Source organism: Anastrepha obliqua, chromosome 4 (assembly GCF_027943255.1).
Source record: "Anastrepha obliqua isolate idAnaObli1 chromosome 4, idAnaObli1_1.0, whole genome shotgun sequence".
Lineage (NCBI taxonomy): Eukaryota > Metazoa > Arthropoda > Insecta > Diptera > Tephritidae > Anastrepha > Anastrepha obliqua.
Genome location: NC_072895.1, coordinates 11,520,460 through 11,547,672, shown reverse-complemented (window position 1 = coordinate 11,547,672; position 27,213 = coordinate 11,520,460). Strand labels below are relative to the sequence as shown.

Below are 27,213 nucleotides of genomic sequence, written 5' to 3'. Positions count from 1 at the left end.
GTGTTACTTTGCCATTCGTGTATTTCCGGGCCCATCAAAATCCCTGTCGTAAAAGTCATGGATAGGTTGTAGGATACATTCAACATCTATCAATTGCAGCAATTTTCCTGTAGTTAAAGGGTGTTTAACAACACTCAACGATGGTACGCTCCCATCGTAGCAGACTTCGCGAGGACGTCACAAGAAGTTTACTTGCCATGTTATGCGTGTGCGTTTGAACGTACTCACAAGCAAGTAGGCATGCAATATTTTTTATAGTAGAATGAAAACATTTTTCAGCATATCCTTTTGGATTTTTTTTTTTGTATATTCTTTTATTCAATTACCTTATTTTTAAATTTGTTGTGTATCCTTGTAATTTTCGTTAATTATCACTATTTTGCATTCAACAAAAACTATTACGATATTCTTCACGCTGCTTTATCAGCGCGTAAACACCTTCGATGGCAACTTTAATGGAAGTGTTTTCAGATTTATCTTATTGCTTGTTTAATATTTTTGCTTAATATAAAAGCCTCACACAATTCACTCAAATATTTCGCTTTCTCGCGCTTGCCTGCTATGTAATCCCGTTTTAAGTATATAAACGCGTATTTTTTGGTTATCACAAATGCACGTCATTAGAACATGAAATTTATTTTATTACTTTCAATTTTATTTTGTTTTTCTGTTTTTTATGCACCACATTAGCCCGACACAATTTCCAAACAACCAGTCGCCCAAAGAAATAGAATTAAATTGAAAAGAAATTAAGCAAAAGCGTTTTAGGGTGTTGTTGTGCGAATAAAAATTCAGAGTTGCAACAAACTCAGTATTCCACTTTGCAATGAAAAATCATTTTATTTAATTTTTCTTAACGACAAGTTTCTAAAATAAAAATCATAGTTGAAAATTCGTTTTTATTTATAATTTTTATTTATATATTTTTTTTAATTCGTAGGGTTTTGAAGGCATTAAGAGTTTACGATTTGCTACTTTAATTGCATAAGCTTTGAGGTAATCACGGATTGTATTTTCATAATTAAAAAAAAAATTTTAAAAAATTAGAAAATACTAATTCCTCCAAATCCCAAGAATAATAGAATATCAGTGGCCTTTCCCCAATCGTACAAATCTTAAAAATTTATAAAATTGCAGTAACTGTTTTGATTGACATTCACTTCTTGTCATTAAATCTGTTGTCAGTCGCCAGCGAAAAAAAAAAAAAAACTAAAGAAGGTGGAGAGAAACCTTAAAGAGTGTAGCAAGCTGAATAGAATACCGTACAAAAAGGACAATTAGTGAAAATTTGTTTAAAATTGTTTAATTGTGCTTACTTTCGGCTTGAGAAACACCTGCACTTCAACGAAAACTCGCGTAGCTACTTCCACGGCATAAATGTATCGAACGTACGAAATTCTCTCGGCCAAAAGTAGTTACCATTAAGAATAGCAATAGGAAACGGTCGGAAAGAATTTTTTTCTCTTATTCCTATAGTCAATTTTAACACAAATCTGACCCAGTGTAATTGGATCAGCAGCTGCACGGTTTTTCCAACAAGCATCGCCATTGACTGGGATTAGTGGAGGCAGACATGTTGACTCACAAGGGCTGCCAAGGTGGACGTAAGAAAATGCAGGTAGGTTATGTCGGCAAGTAAAGAGCACCGAATGATTTCTGCGATAGTCTGCTGGCGCCCCACAATGTGTTGCTGTTGCAGCAGCAGCCATGGGCATACAAAAGTGTACCGCTTAAAATTTCTTTGACTACCCCAGTAAAAGGCGTGAATATTATAGAACTTTAAGTGCTTTCATTGCCAGGTGTCCTTTGTAATACGAGATGCAGAGGAGAAACAACACAGAAACGGTGTTAATGCGTTGCAACTAGACCCCAACAATGGCAAGCTCTACTCGGCTGGGCGTGATGCTATTATCCGCGTATGGAATACGAGAACAGAGTCCACAGAGAAATATATACAATCGATGGAGCACCACAATGATTGGGTTAATGATATTGTGCTCTGTTGTAATGGCAGAAATTGTGCGTCATTGAACATTTTTTCGAAAATATAATTAAAAACAAATTTGTATTTACAGTGATTAGTGCCAGCTGTGATACCACCGTTAAAGTGTGGAATGCCCACAAAGGCTTCTGTATGTCAACGCTACGTACACATCGTGACTACGTGCAAGCGCTGGCCTATGCTAGAGATCGCGAGCAAGTGGCAAGTGCAGGACTGGATAAAGCGATTTTTCTTTGGGACGTAAATACGCTAACCGCACTGACTGCCAGCAACAACACCGTTACAAGTAAGTGCATTATTTGGTTTCGCCGTCAGTGCATCAGTGTATTGTCATTGTGTTTTGCATCCACAGCCTCTAGTCTCACCGGTTCCAAAGACTCCATATACAGTCTGGCTATGAATCCATCAGGTACGGTTATTGTTAGCGGTTCCACAGAGAATATGTTGCGCATTTGGGATCCACGCACGTGTACACGCAGCATGAAATTGCGCGGTCATACTGAAAATGTGCGCGCGCTGGTCGTCTCACCCGATGGCAATCAAGTAGTCTCCGGCAGTTCAGATGGCACAATCAAAGTGTGGAATCTGGGCCAGCAAAGATGCATACAAACGATACACGTACACAAAGAAGGCGTTTGGGCGCTATTGATGAGCGAAAACTTCCAGTACGTGATTTCAGGCAGCCGCGATAAGAATATCATTGTAACAGAGTTACGTAATCCCAGTAACTCGGTGTTGGTGTGTGAAGAGCGAGCGCCAGTGCTTAGTCTTGGCTATAATATTGATAAGACAGGCGTGTGGGCAACAACTTGGAATTCGGATGTACGTTGTTGGAAATTGCCACTCTATGATAAATGTACATTAACGTCTAGTGGTGGAATGGATGCGCAATGGTCGATAGCGTCCAATACGGAATTGACCTGCATCAAAGGTAAGCATCAAATAGGCGAATTGTACTGGATTGCAGGAATTTGATGTACGCACATTTTTGTAATCATAAATTAGGAGGTGCGGCCGTGAAGAAATGCATTGTGTTGAACGACAAACGATACATCGTAACAAAGGATACGGAGGAAAATGTTGCCATTTATGATGTACTGCGTGTGATGAAAAAAGAGGATTTGGGTAAGGTGGACTTCGACGAGGAGCTAAAGAAACGCAATAAACAAGTGTACATTCCAAATTGGTTTACGGTGGATTTGAAAACCGGAGTAAGTAAGAAATTGAGCGCGCAATTATTATATTCCAAGGCTCAAGGATAATGTGTGAGTATTAATAAATGGGCATTTTCCCCAACAGATGCCAACAATCGTTTTAGGACAGGATGAAGTGGATTGCTTTGCAGCATGGGTGTCTATAGAGGCTGGACTTCCTGAATGTGCGGAACCAACATCGGAGACTAAGGTGGGCTTTGGATATACAAGTTGTTAACTGTCAATGTTGTTGTTGTAGCAGCATAAACATTCTCCATACAAACATTTTCGTTCGACCCAAATTGGGCGACATCCGAATTCGTTTTAGAGGCATGGTTCCTTCGGTAAAGTTTCTTATTTTGATCCCTAGAATACGATTTTCACACAGCAATGAGCGATTTTTAAATCGACCCGCCCTAATATATGGGGAATGCTGCTGAAGTGACGGTCTTTGACCGGATACAAATCCAGGTCGTTCCGGATTGTGGTTAACTGCCAATGTTATAATTTGCTTTTAATTGTAGATAAATTATGGGAAATTACTACTGGAAGCGTTGTTAGAATATTGGACACCTCCGCATAGTTTACCGCAAAGCGAGTTGGAACCTGACAGCCACGGCAACGGTTACTTTCAAGTACCCAAACATACGCCAGTTATCTTCAGGTATGCACTTGAAAATATCCCAAAAAAAAACAAAAAAAAAAAAAAATGTTATGCAATTTATTTTTTTTATTTTATTAAATTTATATAACAAAACTAATTTTGATATGCAAATATATTCAATATCGGCACGTGTGATTCCGTTACAGTGAGGTTGGTGGTCGCACAGTCTGTCGTCTTCTAGTACGCGATGCAGCTGGCGAGAGTGAGAGCACATTATTGCATGAAACCGTGCCACAATGGGTCACAGATGTGGTGATTGAAAAAACTATACCGAAATTTTTGAAAATTCCCTTCTTCCTGCAGCCACATCCACAAATGATTAAGCCTGAACGTACCAAAAAGGTATGAAATCATAAATTTAAAAAATATACCGTTACGTGTACTCATTATACCTCCTGTTGCTATGCTAACTAGGATCGCCTAGTTGCCAACGAGTTTATACAGTGCCGAAAGGTGTGCGAACATGTGCTGGAAAAGGTACTCGGTGCAGAGACAACGCCCAGTGGTGGTGGCAATGCCTCGAATTCCTCGCAAAATAGTCAAAGCGATGCGAATTCCGAAGGCTCGCAAGTACCTGCAGAAGATAGAATTGAGTTATGGTGCAACGATGTTGTAAGTACTGCATTATGCACATATAAATAAGCCATATTTGTTAATTAATAATATTGTAATTTACCAGGTGGTGGATCCGAACATGGATTTGCGCACAGTGCGTCACTTCATCTGGAAACAGTCGACTGATTTGACTTTCCAATATAAGACAAAGCCAAATTTTAGCTACGATGGTAAACTATGAACATACAACACAGTTGAAATACCAACACACCAACAGATGCAACCACATAATTACATAGAGCAAACGCTTACCCGCATATATACACGCAGCTACTTAATACACCTACCATTCTTTACGTTGTGCACGAGAGAGATAACGCAAATTTTTCAAACGTATCATCGAAAGTCGTGGGATATAAAACATGCCGCGCTGGACGCATATACAATGCCAATAATAGTTCAGCATGAGTGCAAGCATGGTGTGTATAGCGGTAAATCTGTACAACAAAATATGCGTCAGGGCTTCAGTTCAGCGCACGCGTGGCGAATTTTTTTGTGATGTTTCGTCAGAAGTCGACAATTTGTATTTGGTTATTGGTTGATGCCCCAAAGAAAACTGGACGTGTTCGATCAAACAAAATTATAGACCTTTTTAAGTTGTTGATAAGTTATGCATAGGCACACCTTTAAACGCCGATATGTTGTGGGTACTGCGTCAAGTGGCTATGTTTTTTGTGTTAGCTCGCTAAACACTTCCATAATTTTCGACAAATGCGTTGTTCAAGATTGTATAAAAGTTTTTTTTTTTTTGTGTAGTTTTAGCTTGCTTAAAATACGTTCAACTAATTTGGGATTGTTTTTTTTTTTTTGTGATATCTGCGTTAAATCTTTTACACCCCTTACAAAAACCGCATTTTAGTGTATGCGTAGTTACCAGTAATTTTGTTTTGCTGTAACGATAAGTGTTTTGTAGCGCATAAAAGCGCTTAATTTTCTGAAAAACTGTTTAATTTTTAGCAGTAGAAACCCTTGAAATGCGCATTGTACAACAATGGTAGTGTTCATAATTGCCCAGCTCTTTTGTGTTTTGCTTGTTAAGTTGTATCGTATTATGTATTCAAATCTGTGGTTTAGCTTTTCATTGAAATCGAGTCTTGCGCTCGGCTTGGTTATTGTTTATACAAATATTGTACGGATTTAGCAACATATAAGATATTAGTTTTTGATAAATTATCTAAATAATACATACATACGTATTTATGCATAAAATGTACGTGGCGCGTATTATCTACAAGTTATTTACTTTAACATAAGTTTAATGCTATTCTATACGAAATTATTATATATTAAAAAAAAAAAACATAATAAAAAAAATAAATAATTATAATATAAAATACGAAATCAAAAATCTAGCTAATATAGCAGCAACTATTATAAAATTACAATACATTAAATTATAAAGAAATTGAAATTTCACACAAGGAATATAAGAAGTAATTGCATTAAAGCCAATAAACTGACAAATTTGTATATAAGCCATATGCTAAGTGTTTACTCTAATCTAGGATCTTCTTCCAGATGTACTAAAATATGACGCGCACACCATGGGGATCCATAGAAATATACTTGATTTTGAAATATTTTAAATGCATTTAATCCGTATAATCAACGCTCACAAGAACAAAAATTTGCATATGTTTTTCATGAAATGTAATAATTTGTATGCGTTCACTTTGTAAATAACTTTCAAGCGATTTCATATATTTTTAATGAATGTCGTTTATATACAAATCAACTTTATTTTATTTATTCATTTACAGGAAATCCTTAAAAATAAGCAAAAAAAACCAAAACAAAAACAATATTTCGTTTTGTTTCTATGATTTAAATTATTCCCACCCAACTTATATTCTATTTAAGGGGTTACATGGGTTTCATCGGGTAAAAAACGGCCTATTTTCAATATTTTTTGTTTCCATGTAAAAAATTATTTATTTAATTCAAACTTTTTTCTGTCTTATAGAAAAATAAATTTCGTAAAATATAATTTCTGAAATTTTCAAAAAAAAAAAACTTAAAACTCCTCCATTGTGACGTCATTTCCGGTGACCCGTCGAAAAAAAGGAATAATTTCTGAAATTTTCAAAAAAAAAAAAAATTAAAACTCCTCCATTGTGACGTCATTTCCGGTGACCCCCTCGAACAAAAGGTGCGTGCGCGTTGTCAGCATAACTCCTGACAGACTCATCAAAAATGAAAAAGCAAAAGTAAGTGTTTTAGTTAAGACCATAAACTCGTGCTTGAACGAAGGAAAGAAAAAAAAGTAAAAATTGGAATTCTGGCAGACACTTTTCCAAAAAAATGAAAATTTCGGTCAAATTTGCTTGAAATTTTTTTTTTTTTTTTTATTGTAAATAGTTGTAATTGAAAAAAAAAACAAGATCCTTCGTTCAAGCACGAGTAAATTTTATCTCGAACACCTGTGTAAAATTTCATCAAGATCGGTTGAGTAGTTTTCGAGCACATTTGACAACCGACTTTGAAAACACAGTGCTGAGAAAAACGCGTTCAAAGTTTTGAGTAACAATAAAAATGGCTTGGAGCGCACACCTTCCAAAGGCTGTATCGCCGAATTTATTATTCGGATCGTCTTGAAAATTTAGGATAATATTCCTGAGATGTTATAGAAATTAATAAGCCAAAAAAAAAAATAAATCGATTTTTTGAACCAACGAAACCCATGTAACCCCTTAATTGCAACAAACATTCCTGTTCGCCCCTGTCCCCCTATTCTTAACTATTAATTTTTCTTAGTTTTTCTCGTTCTAGTATACTGTTGAACATTTTCATTGTGACAATGGTGGGATACTCTTTGCGTAGGAAATGCATTCTCAATTCGTTTTTCAAAACTTTGGGTAGTAGCAAAACATCGTCAATGGTACTCATCGCTACTTGGTGCGGTATGGCATGCAGTTTTGTTACAAGCTGCCAGATGCAATTTTCCCGTAACGTACGCAATGTGAAATGTATATTAATCTCTTTCCGACATGGTATAATACGTGAAGGATTTCTTGGGTCACGCATTCGATAAGTTTGTGGCCAAAATATTTTACGTTGTTCCACCTATGTACATATTTAGACGTAAATGAATATTACTGTAGTTTTTTTTACCAAACATCATTTGCCCAAAAATTCATTCAACAGCTGTTTACTTACACACATCATTTCATCGGTGTCCTTATCACAAAATATCCAAGCATGGTTTGTGAATGTGTTAGTTTTACTACTGTCGCCTGGGCCCAATGTTACATGATAATTTCTGTTACCCCTAAGACTCCAGTATAGATTTATAGTGCGTTTCGTTCTGTTGCGAAAGAGTACGAAAGACTCTTGTCCTGGATTCCAAAGTTCTCGTTGAGCACCAAGCGGCTCCAATGCCATTATTGTGAATTTACTTGATGAGGAAACTTGCGCGAATGGTCAAGTATTGGGAAACTTTGTGCATATCCTATATTGCTGGTTTATTCGTTTGTAATTTGTTTATAATTAATCTGCTTCTTTGTTGAATTGTATACCCGAAATAAATCACGATCGACAAGTGCACAATAAACATCTGATTATGGTTGTTGTTTTCGCATACAGTGATGCTTCTTTTAGACTTGCGTATGCAATATGGGAAAAACCATTTATATAAATAGGAAATTTTTTATAGACAAATAATCTGCGGTATTTAGATTTAATATAAAAAATTTATTATCTGATTTACAAATGATTATTGATTTTTAGAAATCATCATATATGTTACTGATTCATATAATGATGGCCTCCTTGTGTTTAGATTATTCTTTGCAAGTGCAATGCTTTAGGGAAGGTCTGGCAATATGGTTATAGTATCATTAATTTTCTCGCCGAGTCGTGGATAGTTGATCTGGTGTTGACTATGGCAGTGTGTATTTCAATAATTGGGAAAGATGTAAGTGTTTTTTAATATAAAATGTGGTATGAGGCTTTCGAAGCAAGCGTTGAAAATATTTTATAATTCGTAAGTTTACCAAGAGTTGAGGAGGTTGATTGCTTTTCAATTGTCCATAATAGTAAACAAAAGTACGGCACTTACGAGACTCGAAATACTGCCAGACGTGATAATTTTGTTAGAAGCAATGAGAAGTAACTAGGAAAGCGGCGATACCAATTAGAAGAAACATTAGGGCTGTAATATCTCATGCAGTCTTCGGGTTACATTGATAATAAAATCATATAAATTAATATTTTAATAATAAATAAAAGTGATAATATTCTAGTTTACGGCCGTGGCGCTAAAATTCGTCAAAAATAGGGTAATTACACAGTTCATGAAGTACATGAAAAATTGATCGGAATTGTATAGGGTTTTCCGATAAGAGGTATTATTTTGATATTCAAAGAAAAATTATATTTTTTTAATATAAATGATCGGATGTTTATTTCATTATAAAGAGGAAGGTATGCCGTTAATAGTGAAAAGTAACATCAGGCAAATGACCATCACGACCACGCTTACAGATTTGATTTTTTTGTATCTGGAAATTACTTCCTTAATAGTTTGCTTATGTTCAAAGTATATTTGTATACAGCGTTTCCACGACAGTCGGTTCTACGTTACCGAAACGACCCGGATTTATATCCGGCCAAGGACTGTCACTCCAGCAGCATTTCCCGTATGTAGGTAGGGGGGATGTTTATGCTGCTACAACAACAACAACCACGCTTACAGGACAATTTTCCATATCCTTTTCATGAAAATTTCTATAACCGAATTGCAAAGTGGCTGTCCTATGTCCTCGATAGCCTCACGAATTCCATCTTTCAGGTCTTGAATCGACGCTGGGCTGTTGGCGTAGATCTTCTCTTTCACGTGGCCCCAAAGAAAAAAGTCACAAGGTGTTAAATCACAAGATCTCGGTGGCCAATTGTGATCACCTCTTCGAGAGATAACACGGTCCGGAAACGCTTCCCGTAAAAGATCAATGGTTTCGTTGTTTGTGTGGCACGTAGCGTCGTCTTGTTGAAAAAAGAGGTTATCTGTAAAGTTGGTTTACTGACGACAATTTAACAACGTCATAAAAAAAAACCTGATGTAATGATTGCATTTTTCAAAAGAAAATTTTATTTTATTTGTTTGATATTGTAGATATTTTGTATGGATATAGAGGAGGAGGTAAGTGGAATCGCAATGGAATTGATCAAGTTACATTTACACAAACGTGAAAAATTACGATACTTTTATCAAATTCATGAAAGATATGTTCAATTTCGATTGTGCATCAGACGTTAATAAGTCAACCACACTAAGAGGCAACATCATCGATTTGACTTTTTCCAGACACATTACACTCGAAACACTTCCTTTCATTTCCTACTTTTCCTATCATCGTCCTATTCTCAACAGAGAAATGGTTCATTACCATGCACACAGGAAGAAGGCATATGCAAATACAAATATGTGAATTTATATACATATGCGCATATCTTCTCTTCTCTCATATGCGCATATACATACATATATATGCTCACTCAAGTAGGAGAGAGCCAGGTGTCGAACGTTGTCGGGAGCCGATTGTGCCTCTTTGTCGCTCGTTCCGCACTCTCGCTTGCAGTTCAAGCAAGGTAACGCCGCATTTTTTGGTGCATGCAGCCGGCTACATCGAATTATAAGACGTTATCACGTTTCCACGACAGTCCGTTCTACGTTACCGAAACGACCCGGATTTATATCCGGCCAAGGACTGTCACTCCAGCAGCATTCAGCGTATGTAAGTATGGGAAATGTTTATGCTGCTACAACAACAACAACGTTATCACGTCAATAAACGTTGTCCAGATCAATACCATCCAATTCCGGCCATAAAAAATCGTTTCTCATCTGTAATCCAATCTAAATAACACCTGTTATTGGAAAACCCTATACCATATATGTTTAAATAATAGGTTTTTCACACAACTAGTCAGAGGTTTAAGATTTAGTCCGGTTCTAAAAACATTCCATATGGTCAATGTATAAGAATACCTGCGCTTTCCAAATGATTAAATTTGAATCCTTAATATTTTTAGAATGCCCCTTTATACTTAACTACAGCTGATTTGGATAAAGAATTGGAACTGCAGTATCGTGTACATGCAGCACTCGATGTCGTTGAGGAAAAATGCCTACCCATGGCTAAGGGTACACCAGAATCGAAGGAGCTTTATTTGGGCATGTTATACTCGACAGAGACCCATAAAATGTAATATTGTCCGTTAGAGTAATATAAGTATAGTGATTTAATATTTCTTTATAAACAGTTATGGATTCGTGACTAACACAAAAATTAAGTTCATCATTGTCGTGGATTCGGGAAATATAGCATTGCGCGAAAATGAAGTGCGGGCGGTGAGTATTACCAAAAACGAAATCGATGTCATGATAGACGGGTTGATGCTACCGAAAGGATGCCTATTTACATGCAGGCAGGCACTTCAGGAACACTTAAAAAATTAGTTACTTTCTTGTTTTATTCGCAGATGTTTCGAAATTTGCATATGCTTTATACGGATGCAGTTTGTAATCCTTTTTATGCGCCTGGTGAGCCTCTAACTTCCAAGTAAGTACAACTACAAAGACATCTTTTATGTGGAATATTATTATGCCACGTATTTGGTTATATCCATTTTTTCTACTTTTTTTCCTTTCAGAAAATTCGATCGAGCAGTGCAAAAAATTATGGGTGGAAATGCCTAAATTTATTTACTTTTTCAATTCGTAATTTGTTAGAGTAGTATTATATTAATGTGTATATTAAGTTAACTAAATAAATCTGTTTATGTAATGTAGTTAGTGTTCTCTTTTCACACGTTCCATTTTTTTGTAGGAATATGTGCCAAATTAACTGTCAATGTAAACACATCCTAAGTCCATTCGAATAGGTTTTCACGACAATCAGTTCTATATTGTGTCTAATCAAGAACTACCGCTTCCTTGAAAATATGTGTTGAATATTTTATGCTGTTACAACAGCAATAATGCCATTAGTTTTTCAGATCTATCGAGCCGCTGCTGGGGAGTAACAAAACTAATCTCGCCTCCACAAAAGTACTTTAATCTCAAATCTAAAAGTAGCTGTGTAGTGTTTTTCTGGCACATTATTAAAGAAATTTGACAAACGGACAGGATATACACTCAGGGCGAAAATTCGCACGGCGCAATCGTGTATTTTATTATTCTTGAGTGGTAACAGCAGAGAACGTAAATTCATAGAGAAGGCGCAGTCCCGGCCCGTTCCTCCTAACAAAATACGGGTAGGAAAGCACAAGTTAACAGTAGGAAATTAATTAATATGGCTGCCGGAGAGAAATGAGAGGGAGAGAGTGATACGCAATGTAAAAAAATGTAGTTTACATTAGCTTACATTTGCTTGCGTACAGAACAGATTTGTTCATTTGATATGTCCATATGATTTGTATGCATGTTTACAGATTTGTTCTTTTTGGTTTTTTTATAAAAATTGCGCGTAATTTAGGACATATGTATGTAATTAAGTTATGAAAATTGCGCGAAATTTTATGTATGCATGTTTATATACATATATTAGCAAAGGGCATATTTATTTTAGGTTTACATATATGAAAATTGCGCCAAATATTGGAAAAAATGTATGATTGCATTAGATTTGATTTTGATTAGATAAATGTATATACATATGTACATATATGAAAATTGCGCCAAATATTGAAAAGCTCTTATGATTGCTTGTAACCAATTGAACTTGAATGCGCACATTCTCATTATTTTATTTACATATTTATAAAAAACTTTTGAATTTAAAGGATCGGGTGTAGGATAATGCATATGGGTAATTTGAGTGGCTCAAGAACAACTTTTATATCTTTCAATATTTACACGCATTTTAATACAATACACTTATAAATTGGTACAATATAATACATATATGTATGTATTTTGTTCTAAATTTCACTTCAATTCATAAAATATATGGTCACAAACGCATTTTTACTGGTTTTTATACTTGTATTCAAAACAACAATATCCTTTCGCTAAATTACACAATTTTAACAATTAATTACTTGAAAACTATAAATCCCCGGAGGGTGCGGTTTCTTGTTTTATATATGTATATGATTATACTGAATATACCTCAATTTAAATTTTGTAAAAATTAAAATAAAAATTTTAATTAGGCTATGATGATGTCCCACCGAACAAGTGGACCGAAAAAAAGAAAAAAAGGAGCTGATGTATCGAGAGCTGCGTGCCTAAGGATAAAGTTATACTTTTTGCGTTTCCTAGGGACGAAGAGGCCCGTAAGAATTGGGCCTTGGCTTGCAACGTGCAAGTGTCAAGCACTGACAGGGTTTTTATTTGCCAACGCCATTTTGAACCCACATTGGTTACAAAATATAAACTCTTGAAAGGGGCTTTTCCTTGCTTCAATTTAGAGCCAGTAAATAGAAGTCGCTCGCCTAGTGCTGGCTCTGATTGGGCTTGCCCGCCCGTCACTGCAACTTATTGTAGGGTAGTTAAGCAAGTAGAAGAAGATTTAACTCTGGAAGAGTTTGAGAAATATTCGATATTAGAGGTATGTTGTTCCAGGTTTCAATGCCAATGTCGTTAACAATTTAAGCAAAATTGCTAGCAAAATGTCCGGCACAGAACGCATATGCATTTTATTATTTGATGAAATTAGCATCAAGCCGGATCTTACTTATAATAAAAGTAGGGATATAATTGATGGGTTTGTGGACCATGGGGAAGGTCAACGTCAAAGCAGAATAGGGAACAAATGTTGTTTTTTTATGGTTAAAGGGTTGTGCTCTAAGTGGAAGTATGTATTTTCCTACTATATTTCCAAAAATGGTTTTAATGGTACAGAGTTACATCAAATTGTAATGAGTAACATTTTATTTTTCAGGGTTTTCTCCGTCTTTCAGATTTTTCTCTATCTTTCAGGTTTTCCTTTTATCTTATTTTTCAGGTAGCACCTGAGCCTAGATTTTTAAACCACTACAATTTTCACTTAATCACGACAATAATTTAATTCGACAGGATTTCCTTACAAAATCAATATATTCGTTCAGCTAAATCAAATGAATATCTGCATATGAAAAATCGTTCATATGGACGTGCAAAAGCAAACACGCATATACATAAATACATGCCTACAAACTTCCATAGACATACATACATATGAGCCTGCGAGCACTTGCGACAGAAATCAAGAAATCCACCGCGCATTCATAGGCGCAGCGCACATTCATTGGCACAGCATTGTACATATACACATATTTACATACATATATTGATGCATACATATGTACGGAGCCGCGGCCACTCGACTTGACAAAAATTCAAGATTTACCAAATATTGGCAAATAATTCAACGCGAAATATTCCAATATTGACTATTTTCGAATGGTCGCGAAAATTGGCATATGGGCGGCTCGTTTTATGAATGAAAGTACTTTACTTGTAGAAATATGAGCTCGAACTTATCAATGAATTTGTTTTTGTTGTGCTTTTTAATATTTGAAACTGTTCAGCGCCGTCGCCGGTAACAAATCATGGCCGCAGCAGCTACGAATAGGAATGCATTTTGTTCTTGTAGTCGCTAGGCTTAGAATTTTAGTTTTGGAAGCATACACATGTAGAGGCATAAAGTAAGTATGTGCGGTTATATTATATGTATATACGAATATTCATTGTTTTGCTTAGAATAGAAACATTTACGTACATACATAGGTACATGGTCCCAACATATGTATTCATATATGCATATATACATACATATGTTTATGTACGCGAATACCGTTTAGATGAGTTTTTTTTGCATATGTTAGGAATATGTTTGCATACGTTTGTCTATTTGCTTTTGAATTTTTTATAAGGAGATACATATGAGCTGTGTTTTGAGGCAGGTCAAGATTTTTTTCTGCCCACATGAATATGGATGGTAGATGTTATATCTATTTAGTATATGAATATATGTACATACATACATATGGATATAAAAATTTAAAAAGGACACATATTGTTGAATAATAACCGTTGATGCAAATGAATGGTTTACAAAACCATTTTTTTATGTGAATATTTTGAAATTATTTTGATAATGCATTTAATATCAATACAATTTAGTTAATTAGATACTTAAAATTTCACATTCATGCATGCATATACTTAGAATTAATTTATTCATCTCACAAGAAATAATCCATTTGCGCATGCAAAATGCCTACGGGAAATAAGCATGAAAAAAAAATGTGATTTTTGCATTCATACATACATATGTATGTATATTAGAAATATGTTTGCATACGTTTGTCTATTTGCTTTGAATTCTTTATATGCAGATGTGTATGAGAGGTGTATGAGCTGGGTTTTGAGGCAAGTCATGTTTTTATCTGCCCACATGAATATGGATGGTAGATGTTATATTAATTCAACACTTTGCTGAATAATAAACCTTGATGTAAATGAATGGTTTACAAAGTTATTTTTTGTGTTATGATATTTGAATAATTTTGATAATAGACCTAAATTCAATACAATTTAGTCAATTAGATACTTAAAATTTCATATTCATGCATGCATATACTTAGAATTATTATTATTATTATTTATTAGAGAAACATGAAATATAACACTAACTGATAGAGCACTCTAGCTACTTAGGCCTACGGTGCTATTGCGTTACTTAGAATTAATTTATTCATCTCACAAGAAATAATCCATTTGCGCATGCAAAATGCCGACGGCAAATAAGCATGAAAGAAAAATGTACAAGTCTGCTGTTATTTTCTTTTCTCTAACATCAAATCATGGCATTTTACATTTCAATGCAAACGCTATATATATTTCTGTTGACTACGCTCCGCTATGTTAACTCTCTACTGTTAATTTCCTACCCTCGTTTTGATGTGTTTTGACATTTAACCTGTCCATTCGTTCCTGCGCCTTCTCTATGAATTTACGTTCTCTGGTAACAGTACATAAGCTGATTGTTTTTTTTTTTTCTTTCGCCGTGCCCATGTGGCTACTAGCCCCAGAATGAAAAAAGCGAATTGAGTAGTGAAGGTGGCGCCATTAAAAACAGTTACTTTACTTTGGCGTCAGCTCCCCTCTTATGACAGGGCGAATTCAGAAGACGCAATCTCTTTCTTTATCATTCTTGGGGCAATAGTTGCGTACGAGTATATTATAATTAAAAAAAAAAAGTGCGTGTAGCGTAGTAGGAGTGAAACTTTCAAGGCAGACAAAGAAAGAGGGAAAGACCTGAGAGAGCATGAGAGAAAGAGAGAGAGAGAGAAAGAATATATATCTAAATAAATACACAACATTTGCAGAGAATACAAATAGACAAAATTTACAGAAAACGGAGAAGTGTCGACCGGTGTAGGTAAACGCCGGACACAAACCGTGGCAACAACGCGCTCTACTCCCTGCGTTTTTCACCCGCACAAATGCAGCGATTCCAGGACCGCAGCAACGGTACAAATTACCGCAAGGCAATACCAATAAATCCGACGCCGAAATGGATAGCACTTTACAGTACGCACAAGCACTAGCCACGAAATGGAAATAAGCGCCAAAAAGTAGAAGCAAAAAAAAAAAAACAAAACGCCAAAATAATTGGAACCAAAAAACGTCCCAAACAGTAGGCACCAAGGAAATATAACGCCAAAAAGTAGGCACCAAAAATATATTTCCTACAAGTTTGCATCAACAAACAAGCGCCAAAATGTAGGCAGTGTTATTTCTCACTAGAAATTAGCAACCACAAGGAAAAACTCAGGAAAAATAGCCTAACGTGTATCTAAGATTTATATAAGGCATAGCTCTCTCTCTCTCTCCTTTTCCTCTACTTTCTATCTTTTTTCTCTCTCGCGGAACGAAAATGCCCAAAACGTTGCATGGCCTTGAAATTTTACTCTCCATTCTCGCTCGTCCATCGACGCCTAAGAAGTTTCACTTCAAAAATTCCTTCAAATTAGTTTACGATATATCCATGTCTGGCTTGTTGCCTTTGGTCATTAGCAATCTCATCGTTTTTGGAGCGACAATAATGACTCCAACAATTGTAAAAATTTATTCAAAACTTTTAATGGTGAACGTTACAAACAAATGATTCCCGTCTCCTTCATCCTCGACGAATATGCGAGTTGTCGTTATATACTCCAGCAAAGGTGGTGCAACATGGCATACAGTACGTGAAATCATTCCCTTACCGAATGCATTCTTATCTGGCCGAATCTGGCCAAGTGTTGGCACAGGGCGAATAGATGAAGCAACTGGTATAAGTGAACATATGTTGGCAACGCGGGAATAGAGCTGCCTTAAATTACATGTGTTTTACGACAGTGAGTCCTACCAGTTTTATGAGGTATAACAGTATTTGCTCCCGGCGGATCTTGCTCGATAACTTTGTTGTGGCTTTCGCATGCAAATTTTTTTTAAGTTAATCGAGCATAGAGATAGCGAGCGGGGAAATGGCGAATCAAAGAGGCTTGTAGCCATGCTCGCCCTAACCAAGTTGTCGTGAAAAAAGAATATGCTTCCCGATCTTGAAGTTATGATCGCACCCACCGCCTACAACTACCATAAATTCTATTAAAATCCTCTTTCAACAAGCATTGGATTTATAATATATTTCCCGACCAACTAAAACCTGTTTATATACCACGAAATATGGACGTTTTATACGTCACGTCAGCCAAATGCGTTGCCACAACGGACGGAACGACCCCATTGTGATAGCTCTATAACGAATTCGCATTGGTTTTCGACATATTTCCTAAAGTAAGCAACACTGTTTGAAATGTCAAAACCGCTGTTTGAAAATTCAATGCATCCAAAAATTATTTATGAGCAGTTGTGGTTGTTATATAAAATGGGAGCAGCATTTTATAACTTCATGAAGGAAAATGGATTCGATGACGAAGACACTAACGAAAGAATACAGCATCGATTAAGAGCAGACCAAAGCAATATACTTCGTATATTTAGGAACCATTCAATCCAACGTAGAATCTCTCTTGCCAACAAGTGCTACTTTGGACTAAGTAGGCAATTGAGTAGTAAAGTCCTCTCTCGACGAACAAAACTAACACTCTACAAGACTCTCATCATGCCCGTCCTAACGTATGACGCTGAAGCGTGGACGATGACAACATCCGATGAAGCGACGCTTGGAGTGTTTGAGAGAAAGATTCTGCGTAAGATTTTTTGACCTTTGCACGTAGGCACGGCGAATATCGCAGGCGATGGAACGATGTGCTGTATGAGCTTTACGACGACATAGAAATAGCGCAGCGGATAAAGATCCAGCGGCTATGTTGGCTGAGTGTGGCGTCCGAATTGATACAAACGCTCCGATTCTGAAAGTATTCGATGCGGTACCAGCTGGTGGTAGCAGAGGAAGAGGAAGGCCTCCTCTGCGTTGGAAAGATCAGATGGAGAAGGACTTGGCTTCACTTGGTGTGTCCAACTGGGGCTGGTTAGCACGAGAAAGAAACGACTGGCGCGCTTTGTTAAATTCGGCCAAAATCGCGTAAGCGGTTATCGCGCCAATTAAGAAGACGAAAGTAATATACTAAGTCTTAGCGAAAAAGGGGAGTTAAGTGTTTGTTATGGTTGTGAAATGACTGACTGACTTATTAAATTATAGAATTCAGAAGAAAAAGTATGCGAAAAGTTATTTCTTTCGAAAATTTAGCATGCCTGACATAATTGGAAGACTATTGGAGCGCTAGACGCGCGCATGCACAACGAACATTCGTACTTCAATAGAAAACTGAAGCACAGTATCCTGTGCTTGCTCTTTGCTCCATGGATTTCACTGCTATTTCAAATAATACCAATTTCGTGTGCATTGTCGTATTTTTAGCTTCTCTTCAGCTTAAACATTTATTCTGAAAATACTTGCACTACTCCTCAATTACCACATCATACCACAATACTTAAAATATATAACGTTCATAAGAACTGGGCCACTGGTTAAGAAAAGTGAAATTTGGGAATGTGGCAATGAATTCCTTAGTCTCAGCATCTCGTTCATAATCCAAGTAAATAAAATGCGCTCCAATACCCAGCTGCATGAGCGGTACATCAAAGTCGGTGCCATTCTTCTGCAATTTAAAAAAAAAAAAAATAAACATTTCACTATTCATAAATAATTGTTAATTGTCATATTTCCTGTTTACCTGCAAATCAATGTAAAACTGCAGTGGTGTGCTGAGTTTGCCATATGAGAAGTAGATGAAGTATGGTGGCGGATACGTTTCCGGTTCCTCCAGCATTTCAGTCAAGAAAGACCAACCGCTCACCGTTACATTTTTTACTGGTTGTATGAAAATACCCATATGCGATGGGCCTTGTAGTTCGAATTCGAAACGCACACTTTCTGTGCTGGCATTCACCGTTTTGTTGGTGAGTGTAAGGATTGCCTTGCCTGGCAATTTAACGGGCTCTTGACGTGGCAGCCACGCGGCGTATTTATGAGATTTCATCCAGCGGTGATCGTATATGGGTAGGCCGCAGACCATGTATTTTTCACAGTCCTCAGCGACGTAATATAAACCCTCTAGATCGACGTAAGCTGAAATTTAAAGAACAAAAGGTACAAATAAATTGAACATCGAATAAATTTTTTTGTAAGCACAGGATCTTTCAAGTTTAAATTTCTTTTTTAGAATTGCTTACGATTTTGACTACCGCCGGCAAAGCCGAATGATTTTGTTCGTCGATGTATGTTGGCATCGGCCGAATGGGTTGGTGCGTGACTACCAGTCGGAATTCAAAGAGAACGCCGGTTCGAATCTCGGTGAAACACCAAAGTTAAGAACAAGTTTTTTCTCATAGCGTTCGCCCCTCGGCAGGCAATGGCAAATCTCCGAGTGTATTTCTGCCAAGAAAAAGCTCCTCATAAAAAATAAAATATCTGCCGATCGGAGTCGGCTTGAAACTGTAGGTGCCTCCATTTGTGGACCAATATCACCCATCAATGGGTGCGGGTTCGAAGCCCACTTTGAAACATAAAATTATATGATAAAAGAAGTTTTTTCTAACAGTAGACAAACCTCCGAGTAGATTAGATTTGTGGGGAGTTGGACAAGTCCAAGCAGTCAGTTCAGAAGGCCATTGTACTACACCCGGATAGATTACAGTAGAAAGAATAGAGATACATGATAGATACTTTATAGATGATAAGATGAAAAAATTGGTTTCAAGGCACTTTTCCGAGAATTTTTTTTATTTATTGATGAATCTTCAGAAATCCGGAAGAGAAAGAGCATGAGCCCTTATCCATACTAAGTACATCGCAACGCAACATCCTAAGTCTGATTCTAGAAAACACTGGACAGCTACAGAGAAAATACTCTGCAGTCGGCTTTTGGATATTTTAAATAAATGGGATTTCTAGAGGGCAGTGCGGCATACCAAAGAACAAACCAGTTATTGCAAACGAAATTCTCGCGCAGAATAATTTCACTATGTTGGTGCCGAAAGCCACTTGGCCACCAGGATCGCTTGATTTAAGGACGTTGAAGCTATGCCGCGATAGAGTCACTGTTATCGAAATCGAAATTTTCACTAAAAGAATCGACATCAACAAACTTGTACGCGGGGACATTTGGAAAATATCATTGATTAGCGGCTGTCGTAACCGAATGGGTTGGTGCATGAGCACTATTCGGATGTGTGCGGGCTCATCAAATGATAGAAAAAGTCTTTTCGAATAGCAGTTGCGTTTTGGCAATAACAATGGCAATGGCAATGGTAATGGCATGTATTTAAGCCGTGAAAATCGCTAATCATAAAAAACCATCTGCCATTCGGAGTCGACTTAAAATTGTAGGCCCCTCCGTTTGTGTTTGAAAAGGAAAGTCGTACTTTAAAGACCCTTTAAATTTGCATGTAAATATAAATAAAAAAAAAATTTATTTATTATAATTCAATGCTGTTACTTACATACAAGCGGTAGATGTTTACGTCTGTCTTGGAAATTGAAGTAATAACCAGACTCATTAAGGCTAACGGAGCCGTCGTACTCATAGAAGACTCGATGCACTTGCTAAAATGCAGAAGAAATGGAAAATTGTATTAGCGAATTAAATAGCGAATTAAAGATGTCGGCACAATCTATTTTAGCAGCTATTTTTGACAAATTCTAGGTAAGCAGTTTTGTAGCACATTGAAGTGCCATTTTAAAGTTGTGCAAAATTTTGATAATTTGTTCTGTTGACGAATGCTCGAATTTGTTTATGGTTCGAAAATTTTCGAAAGATTCGACAATTTTTTTATATGAAAGAAAATGTCTAGCACAAAGGCACATTCATTAAAAGTGGTGGCTTTAGACCAACAACAGTGTTCTGTACGTTTGATTGTTAAAGCAAAGTATTGAGAAACTAGAAAACAAATAATGAATTCGCCTTGTTTGATTATGAACTGACAGCCACATGGACACGGCGAATGAAAAAACAAAACTCAGCCGATTTACCAACACCACCTTTAATAGATTCGCCTTGGCTAGCACCGTCAACAAATTAAAAATTTTCCAAAATTAAAGGTAACTTACACTTTAGTATACAAAATTGAATGCGCTACAAAACTGCATACTCGAAATTTTTGTAAAAACTCTGATTATAATTTTGTGACTCTGCTGAAAATTTGTTAAATTTTTTAAAGCTTTTTTCAAAATTTGAAGCTTTAAGTTGTATGGTTGTAGCATAAACTTTGTTTTCATACAAAATGAAATAACAAATAAATCAAAACTTTGCAATATATCGCGCTGCTATTATTGTGAGCGCAGCTGTACATGTGTATGAACTTACAAGCATATCGACTCGCTGAGCATTGGTGCTGGGTCGGTAGGGAAAACCGTAGCTTGTCAGTGTGAGCAAAGCAAAAATTACTGTTGCAGTTGGCAGAAGAAGAAGAACCGTTTTGGGATGATTGAAAATATTTAGCAATGGTATCTGTGAAAAAGCAGAGAGTTCAATATTAAATAGCGAATGTCAATAAACTTCAGTACCTACCAAATAACCCATCGCCAGAATAATCGCCAAAATAGTTAGCAATCCTATAACCAAATCTGGATTGGTTGCTGTACCAAAGCGACCCATCATCGGTATTAAAGCTACCAACAGGGCATTGAAGAGGTAGGCAAAGTAGAGGAAGGGCAAAATTTGACTGAGCATAACGAAGATGGACCAGTAATAGCCTGTGTGTGCGTTAAATATTTAAAAATAATGGCAATTATTTATTTATTTAATTTAATTTATTTATTCATTTAATTTAATTTATTTATTTTTTCTTCATACGCTTAAAGCGATCATCAACTCACCTTGCCGATTGAGCGTCGTAAGTAAATTTATTAGCAAAGAGCTGGCATAGAAGAGTACTGAAATCATTAGGAAATAGGAGCTGCGTATGCCAAGGAATGTGAGCGCGAGACACAATATGCACAGAATTAATGTGTGCGCATGATTGACCATCTGAAGGCGAAACGGATGTGATACTTTGTCCTTTTGGCGGATGAAAGACGAAAAGGAATAGTTAATTAAATAATCGGATTGTTTCAGGGATTTTGTTTTTGTTTTGTTAGGTACTCACATTCCGACTTAAGCTCAAGTAGAGTAGTGTGGGTGTGCACAATCCAAAAAGTGTTGGGCAGGCGTATAAGCCCAAAATTAGCCATTTACTTGTAAACCAAGTCATGGAATAGTTGAATTTATCGAAGATAACGGCTATAAGTAGAGGCAAAACGATGGCCAATATCCAACCCAGCAAATGTAGCACAAATATCAGTGCGAAGAGACGCAATATGTTACCGATGGACATAAAGGAATTCGCTCCAATATGACACATGGAAATGACCACAAGTACCAAGGCAACCACTGATACGCTGGTGTTAATAATTTTGCCTGCAGCTTCGGTGTAGTAGATGGCGAAAAATCCAAGGATATCATAGAAGACCGCATTACCCTCGGCATAAAGCTGTGGAGTTTAATTTTTGTTATAAAATTAAAATTATGAGAAAATTGTGAAATAATAAGTGATTGATTAATACAATATTACAATACAAATTATAACAAAAAATGTATAAAAAAAAAAATAATACAAATAACAATAGAAAGTAACAAAAAAAAAAAATAAAAATAAACTAATATAAAAATAAAAATAGTAATAACAAATTAAACTAAATAAAAGAATATGAAATATTAGAACAGGAATAGGAAAAAGAAATGTTTTGGTTAAAAAAAAACTAATAAAAGATTAATAGAAAGAAAAGAACAAGAAGAAATTAAAAACATAATACAAAAAACAATAGAAAGTATGAAAAAAGAAATAAAGAAACATAAAAAATTAATATAAATAGTAATAGTAATAAAAAAAAACATAAAAAAACACAAAATAATAAAAATAGAAAAAATAGAAAAAAATTAAAAGGGTAATAAAATATAAAATTAAATAAAAAAACATAAAATATTGGAATAGGAATAGAAAAAAATAGTAGAAAAAAGAATAAAAAGTTAAAAAACAATACAAATAACAATGAAAAGTAGCAAAAAATAAATAAACAGATAGAGAATAAATTAGTAACCAAAAACATCAGACAAAGAAATAAAACTAAATAAAAAACACAAAATATTGTTTGGGGAAAAAGAAATGTTTAATAAAAAATGTATAGAAAGAAATAATAAAAAAATTAATAAATAGTACAAAATAATAAAAATATAAAGATATTAAAAAAAAGTAAAAATGGGGAATAAAAATTAAAACTAAATAAAAAAAACATAAAATATTGTGTGGGGACAAAGAAATGTTTTCGTTCAAAAAAACGAATAAAAGATTAATAGAAGGAAAAGAATAAAAAAATTAAAAAACAACACAAGTAACAAAGAAGAAATAAATATAAAAATAAAAAAATAGAAAAAATAAAAAAAAGAATCAATTAAGAAATATTATAAATAACAATAAAAAGTAACAAAAAGAAATATACAAATATAAAATTAAAAATAGCAATAAAAAGATATCAGAAAAAATGATATTGAAAATAATAAATATAGAAAAAAATGAACAAAAAAGGGTTATAAAAAGTAAACCTTAATAAAAAAAAAACATAAAGATGAAAAAATAGAAAAAAATAAAATGGATAATAAAAAATAAACTAAATAAAAAAACATAAAAAATTGTTTAGAGAAAAATAAATGTTTTGGTTAAAAAAAACAAAATAATATAAAACTATTAGAAAAACAAAAAAAAAAATTTTAAATAATATAAATAACAATAATAGAAAAAAATAAAATGGATAATAAAAAATAAACTAAATAAAAAAACATAAAAAATTGTTTAGAGAAAAATAAATGTTTTGGTTAAAAAAACAAAATAATATAAAACTATTAGAAAAACAAGACAAAAAAACTTTAAATGATATAAATAACAATAGTAAAAAGTAAAAGTAACAAAAAGAAATAAACAAATATAAAAATAAAAATAGTAATATAGTAAAAAAATATCAGAAAAAAATACAAAATTTATTGAAAATTGAAAAAAATGAAGAAAAAATATAAAAATAAAACTAAATAAAAAAACATAAAATATTGTTTAGAGAAAAAGAAACGTTTTAGTTAAAAAAAAATAATAATAAAAAAATGTATAAAAAAAGAATACTAATTACAATAGAAAGTAACGAAAAAGAAGTAAACAAATATAGAAATAAAAAAATGAAAAAATAAAAATGGTAATAAAAATCAAAACTAAATAAAAAACCACTAAATATTGTTTGAGGAAAAAGAAATCCATTACTTTCTCGGTAGATGACTGTAGTGATCGATAATTCGTAAAGAAATTGGTTGATCGGATTTTAAAGTTTACGCTTAGTAGCCGTAGCATTGCCCAGGTGCTAAATAAAGATCGACCATAAAAAAAATTTAACCCATTTGCGCAAGAATTTTACGCAAAAATAATGGATTTATTTTCCCCCAAACGCTTAGCGTGAGAAATTAACGCTAATTAAAAATTCATTGTGATTTTCTAATGATTTTTGTTTTCAAATCTTCTATATCATATTTTATATCAACTACATATGCATAATCATTGGTCCGAGTCGGAGTCTACACAAAATGTGTGCAACAACTCCGTTGGTTTCAAAATTTTTGTACTTCGAGGGGTTTTTAGAGTTATTAAAATTTCCGTCATCGCTATGCACTAAAAAGTTCAAATCGTGTTTTTTTACTTACGCCCCATTTTCAAAGTGAGATCTACCATTTGAAAGGTATTTTCGATGCCTTATAATTTCATGTGGACGCGAAGTACCTTCACCGATCAGTAAACTTTTTCTCTACTCGACTAAATTCAATTTTAGTACCCGTAAAAATAAACATTTGAGTAATAAATTGTTTCATTGAAAAAGAGATGTATGTATGTCATTTTAAACTACACCTTTAATGACATGTCCCACCTTGCAATCGGTTCAAAAGTGAAAGAGTTATGAAGAAAACCCGACTTCTCATGAATTTTTTTTCGCAAACCTTTAAAGATTACATGAAATTATATTTTTGTAGATTTTTTGTGCGTGAAAGTTGTGATGCAACTTTTTAATGATATTGATAGAGGCTCTACTATTGATAGAGGCTCAGAATATATATAGATAAGAAAAGTGAATAAGCAGGTTACGAATTTCGCGGAAAAGTTGTTCTATTTTTTAATGAATTTGACACAACCAGTTGTTCCGCTTTTTGTTTAAATTTGTTTTGCTTATATTTTTTATTTGCAAACAACTATTTTCTTCTAATATCTTTTAAATTCCTTTTTATGTTTACACCAACTTAACCTAACTTTTCATTTGAAGCTCACAAAACCTAGCTTTTTTAATACCCTCTTCTCTGTTCTCTCCTACACCTCACCTACAATTACGTCAAGGCAAAGTCACGCTCTTCTTCACAGATTAATCTGCGCAATTTTGTATTTTATCAATCTTGGGTTCAGTTCTTTCGATTGATGAAATGATTTCGATTTCGATAACAAAGTCAGTGCAAAGTTCCTAGCTTCAGTTTCAAACATTTAAATCTCAATATAAAAGAGATTTAGTTTCGGATAACTACAGTCGTCTTTTGGGTTTTGGGCTATGATTATGCGCTCCTTTCTTTAAACTTAAATTAGTTTTCTTCTTTCGCAGGGCACACTAGATTTAGTGGGCCTTTAATCCTAAAACGTATAATTCGATTCTCACTTACTGCAGGATTTTTTAATTCTGTGCAATTGCCAAAAGCACGCACCAAGCCCAATAAATTATCGCCAGTGTTTTGTAGGTTTCCACGAGGTATAATATCCGAGGTATCAAACTTCGTATGGTATACATAGCCATTGAAGTTGTGTGCCATGTCCAGACCTATAAAATTGGTTAAATTGACTCATGTTTTACGCAAAGAAAAAATAAGATTTAAAGTTAATTTTTACGAGTACGAACCAGGTATATGTCCGAAGCTTTTGAATATACTAAAATCAGTATCCGAAGGTATAATACCAGATTGGAATAATTCTTCAGCGAATGTTGTGGCAAATGGACGTTTAACGCTACTACCGTACAACTGGAAATACAAAAAACAAAATACATATAAATATTATCATTTAAAATGATGTATAGGCAATTGATTGGGGGTTGATTGAGGTTGAGTATTTGTGGACTATGTGGACAAGCGGCCTTAACCACTCCAAAAAGTACTTGAACTTCGATGCAAACAGAGCAAAATCTGCTCTAACCTTAGATAAAAAGGACCCCAGATTACTCTGTGGAGCACTTATAGGTCACTTTGCCTGTTATTAACATTTCAACACAATAGGGTTATCTAGCATAAGATCATGCAGGTTCTGCTGTGATGAAGAGGAGTCTATGGAGACACTTAATCACCAACTGTGAGGCATTAGGCCACAAGAGATACAGAATCCTGCACTCGTACCTATTAGAGGAGGAAAACCTACAATTGCTCTCTCCTAAGGAGCTGGTTCGATTCCTCGGTATTTTAAATAATCATAATTAAGAACTTAGCGCCGCAGTAAGGATCAATCTGGTCGCAGTGCGTAAAGGTCTTAGCCTAACCCGTACAACCACTACATTACATTACATTACCATCCACTTGTTCTACATAAATGAAAACGTTTCATTTAAACCAAAAATTAAAAGTTTACCCTATGATCAAAAAGTACCGGAAATATTTAATTTAAACGAACCGCGCACATGGGAACCGGCCCATCTTTTTTCTTTTGTTGGTAGGGCTATAAGACACACTTCTGTCATTTTTTAGCGCCATCGGATCATTAGTGTCTGCCTGGCGTTTGTTTAGATCAGTCAACTTTTTTCAATTTGTCGCATTTTACCATGGATAATTTTGTTGGACAAAGAGTTTGTTTGAATTTTTTTTTGCGAACAAAATTTCGTGTTCCGATGCACTGAAAATGTTGCAAAAAGCATTTGGCGAATCTGCTCTATCAAGAACAAGAGCGTACGAGTGGTATAAAGACTTTGAAAGTGGTCCTACAGTGGTGGAAGATTTGCCCCGTTCCGGACGCCCGAACGCGTCGAACACCAGACGCGTCGTACACCGATGAAAACGTGCAGAAAGTGAAAGAAATCGTGCTTGAAAATCGTCATAACAGCTTAAGAGAGACTTCTAGTAAAGTTGGCATTTAAAATGCAACGGCACAACACATTTTGGTTGATATTTTGGGTATGAGACGCGTCACAGCCAGGCGCGTTCCGAACAAC

At 35.0% G+C, this 27,213-nt stretch overlaps 5 protein-coding genes across 9 annotated transcripts in view; 2 read left to right on the top strand and 3 right to left on the bottom strand.

The window, feature by feature from the left end:
• LOC129246065 (protein salivary glands marred) overlaps nt 1–755 on the bottom strand; it is a 52,506-nt gene extending 51,751 nt beyond the window's left edge. For 2 of the 3 annotated variants that reach the window (XM_054884589.1, XM_054884590.1), the window contains exon 1: nt 327–753. The gene's annotated coding sequence lies outside the window, so the exon portion shown is untranslated. Of the gene's footprint in view, nt 1–326 lie in introns of all 3 variants that reach the window. The other variant, XM_054884588.1, reaches the window with a different exon arrangement.
• Nucleotides 756–1,167: 412 nt separating this feature from the next.
• LOC129243649 (WD repeat-containing protein 48 homolog) lies at nt 1,168–6,209 on the top strand. Of its 2 annotated transcripts, none has more exons than XM_054880830.1 (11): nt 1,168–1,618; nt 1,785–2,019; nt 2,076–2,288; nt 2,355–2,933; nt 3,008–3,213; nt 3,302–3,406; nt 3,720–3,859; nt 4,006–4,201; nt 4,274–4,471; nt 4,539–4,644; nt 5,993–6,209. In XM_054880830.1, exons 1-11 carry the CDS (start codon nt 1,574–1,576, stop codon nt 6,058–6,060), a joined length of 2,091 nt encoding a protein of 696 aa, XP_054736805.1. In that variant the 5' UTR covers nt 1,168–1,573; the 3' UTR covers nt 6,061–6,209. The 2 variants fall into 2 exon arrangements, with proteins under 2 accessions (XP_054736805.1, XP_054736806.1); XM_054880831.1 differs by having other exon boundaries at nt 1,172–1,618; nt 1,800–2,019.
• On the bottom strand, nt 6,169–8,013 carry LOC129243650 (protein Vhl). The gene is made up of 2 exons (XM_054880832.1): nt 7,631–8,013; nt 6,169–7,537 (listed from the first exon to the last, which is right to left on the bottom strand). The coding sequence occupies exons 1-2, from the start codon at nt 7,853–7,855 to the stop codon at nt 7,208–7,210; spliced, it is 555 nt and encodes a 184-aa protein (XP_054736807.1). The 5' UTR covers nt 7,856–8,013; the 3' UTR covers nt 6,169–7,207.
• A 290-nt stretch (nt 8,014–8,303) lies between these two features.
• Nucleotides 8,304–11,259, top strand: LOC129243648 (trafficking protein particle complex subunit 2-like protein). Its single transcript, XM_054880828.1, has 5 exons — nt 8,304–8,387; nt 10,505–10,677; nt 10,736–10,823; nt 10,955–11,034; nt 11,126–11,259. The coding sequence occupies exons 1-5, from the start codon at nt 8,355–8,357 to the stop codon at nt 11,169–11,171; spliced, it is 420 nt and encodes a 139-aa protein (XP_054736803.1). The 5' UTR covers nt 8,304–8,354; the 3' UTR covers nt 11,172–11,259.
• Nucleotides 11,260–18,315: 7,056 nt separating this feature from the next.
• The window catches only part of LOC129243647 (endoplasmic reticulum metallopeptidase 1-like), a 32,350-nt gene continuing 23,452 nt past the window's right edge, over nt 18,316–27,213 (bottom strand). For both annotated transcript variants that reach the window (XM_054880826.1, XM_054880827.1), the window contains exons 5-13: nt 25,918–26,038; nt 25,685–25,839; nt 22,059–22,442; nt 21,790–21,970; nt 21,482–21,666; nt 21,278–21,421; nt 20,415–20,517; nt 18,647–19,041; nt 18,316–18,571 (exon numbers count right to left, since the gene is read on the bottom strand). In XM_054880826.1, the coding sequence (XP_054736801.1) occupies nt 18,404–18,571; nt 18,647–19,041; nt 20,415–20,517; nt 21,278–21,421; nt 21,482–21,666; nt 21,790–21,970; nt 22,059–22,442; nt 25,685–25,839; nt 25,918–26,038 (1,836 nt within the window). In that variant the 3' untranslated portion in view covers nt 18,316–18,403. The remainder of the gene's footprint in view (nt 18,572–18,646; nt 19,042–20,414; nt 20,518–21,277; nt 21,422–21,481; nt 21,667–21,789; nt 21,971–22,058; nt 22,443–25,684; nt 25,840–25,917; nt 26,039–27,213) is intronic.